Source organism: Pygoscelis adeliae, unplaced genomic scaffold (assembly GCF_000699105.1).
Source record: "Pygoscelis adeliae isolate BGI_AS28 unplaced genomic scaffold, ASM69910v1 C10400835, whole genome shotgun sequence".
Lineage (NCBI taxonomy): Eukaryota > Metazoa > Chordata > Aves > Sphenisciformes > Spheniscidae > Pygoscelis > Pygoscelis adeliae.
The window spans coordinates 1-800 of NW_008822583.1; the positions used below are offsets into that span (position 1 = coordinate 1).

Genomic DNA, 800 nt, shown 5'->3' on the forward strand with positions numbered 1-800 from the left:
ACCAACAGTACTTTCACCAAACTTTAGCTTTTATACGAGTAAATCACGAACCACTAAACACTTCACATCCATCCCAACCGCCTTCAAGTTACCAGGAAACAACCCACCCTGGCAAGCCTGTGCTTTGGTTCGTTCTTCTTTGCATAGTCCAGAGAATCGTAGATCATGCCAAAACCTGTTGTCTTGCCACCACCAAAGTGAGTTCTGAAGCCAAAGACGAAAATCACATCGGGCGTCGTCTTGTACATTTTTGCCAGCTTTTCCCTGATTTCTGTTTTGGGGACCGTGGCCTTCCCAGGATGAAGAACATCAATCACCTAAGAAGGAATTTTGACAAGTTGCATGAAAGCAAGAGAAGGTCGATATCCAGTACAACAGCCAAGCGCTGCAGTCCCACCGCGAGCTTAACACTTAAACTAACCCACCTCGGCAGCAGAAAGTATTATTAATTCGATACCAAAGCGTTCTTAACAGTTCCCCGCTTCAAAAGACAAAACAACTCACTACCTCACCATCACGATTTACCTTCAGCACGCATCAACACATTTAAACCTATAAGCTCTCACAAGAAGGACTCTGGAGGTTTTAAGGGCCCCTTGCTTATAGCGGCTAAGGAACACCTGCAGCCCAGGGCCAACGGACAAGTAATTAAAGGCAGTTTCCTGCATTTTTACCATCTGCTTGCGCTGAAGCAGTCTGTTTGTCATGAACTTCCTGGTTCTGATGGTCACTGTGTCGTTCTGCAAGAGAAAAACACCAAGAAGTAAGGCAAAACAATAGCGACGTGTACAATTCAAGCG

The 800-nt window shown here is 45.4% G+C and overlaps 1 protein-coding gene across 1 annotated transcript; it reads right to left on the bottom strand.

The window, feature by feature from the left end:
- Window positions 1–83: 83 nt before the first annotated feature.
- Window positions 84–742, bottom strand: LOC103912149 (40S ribosomal protein S24-like). Its single transcript, XM_009327809.1, has 2 exons — window positions 675–742; window positions 84–317 (listed from the first exon to the last, which is right to left on the bottom strand). Exons 1-2 carry the CDS (start codon window positions 705–707, stop codon window positions 84–86), a joined length of 267 nt encoding a protein of 88 aa, XP_009326084.1. The 5' UTR covers window positions 708–742.
- Window positions 743–800: the final 58 nt, after the last annotated feature.

Excerpts from the sequence above, each read along its gene's own strand:
- LOC103912149 (XM_009327809.1), bottom strand. The coding sequence starts at position 707 with ATGACAAACAGACTGCTTCAGCGCAAGCAGATG. Across the intron at positions 318-674 it reads TGCTTCAGCGCAAGCAGATG|GTGATTGATGTTCTTCATCC; the intron begins GTAAAAATGCAG and ends ATTCCTTCTTAG.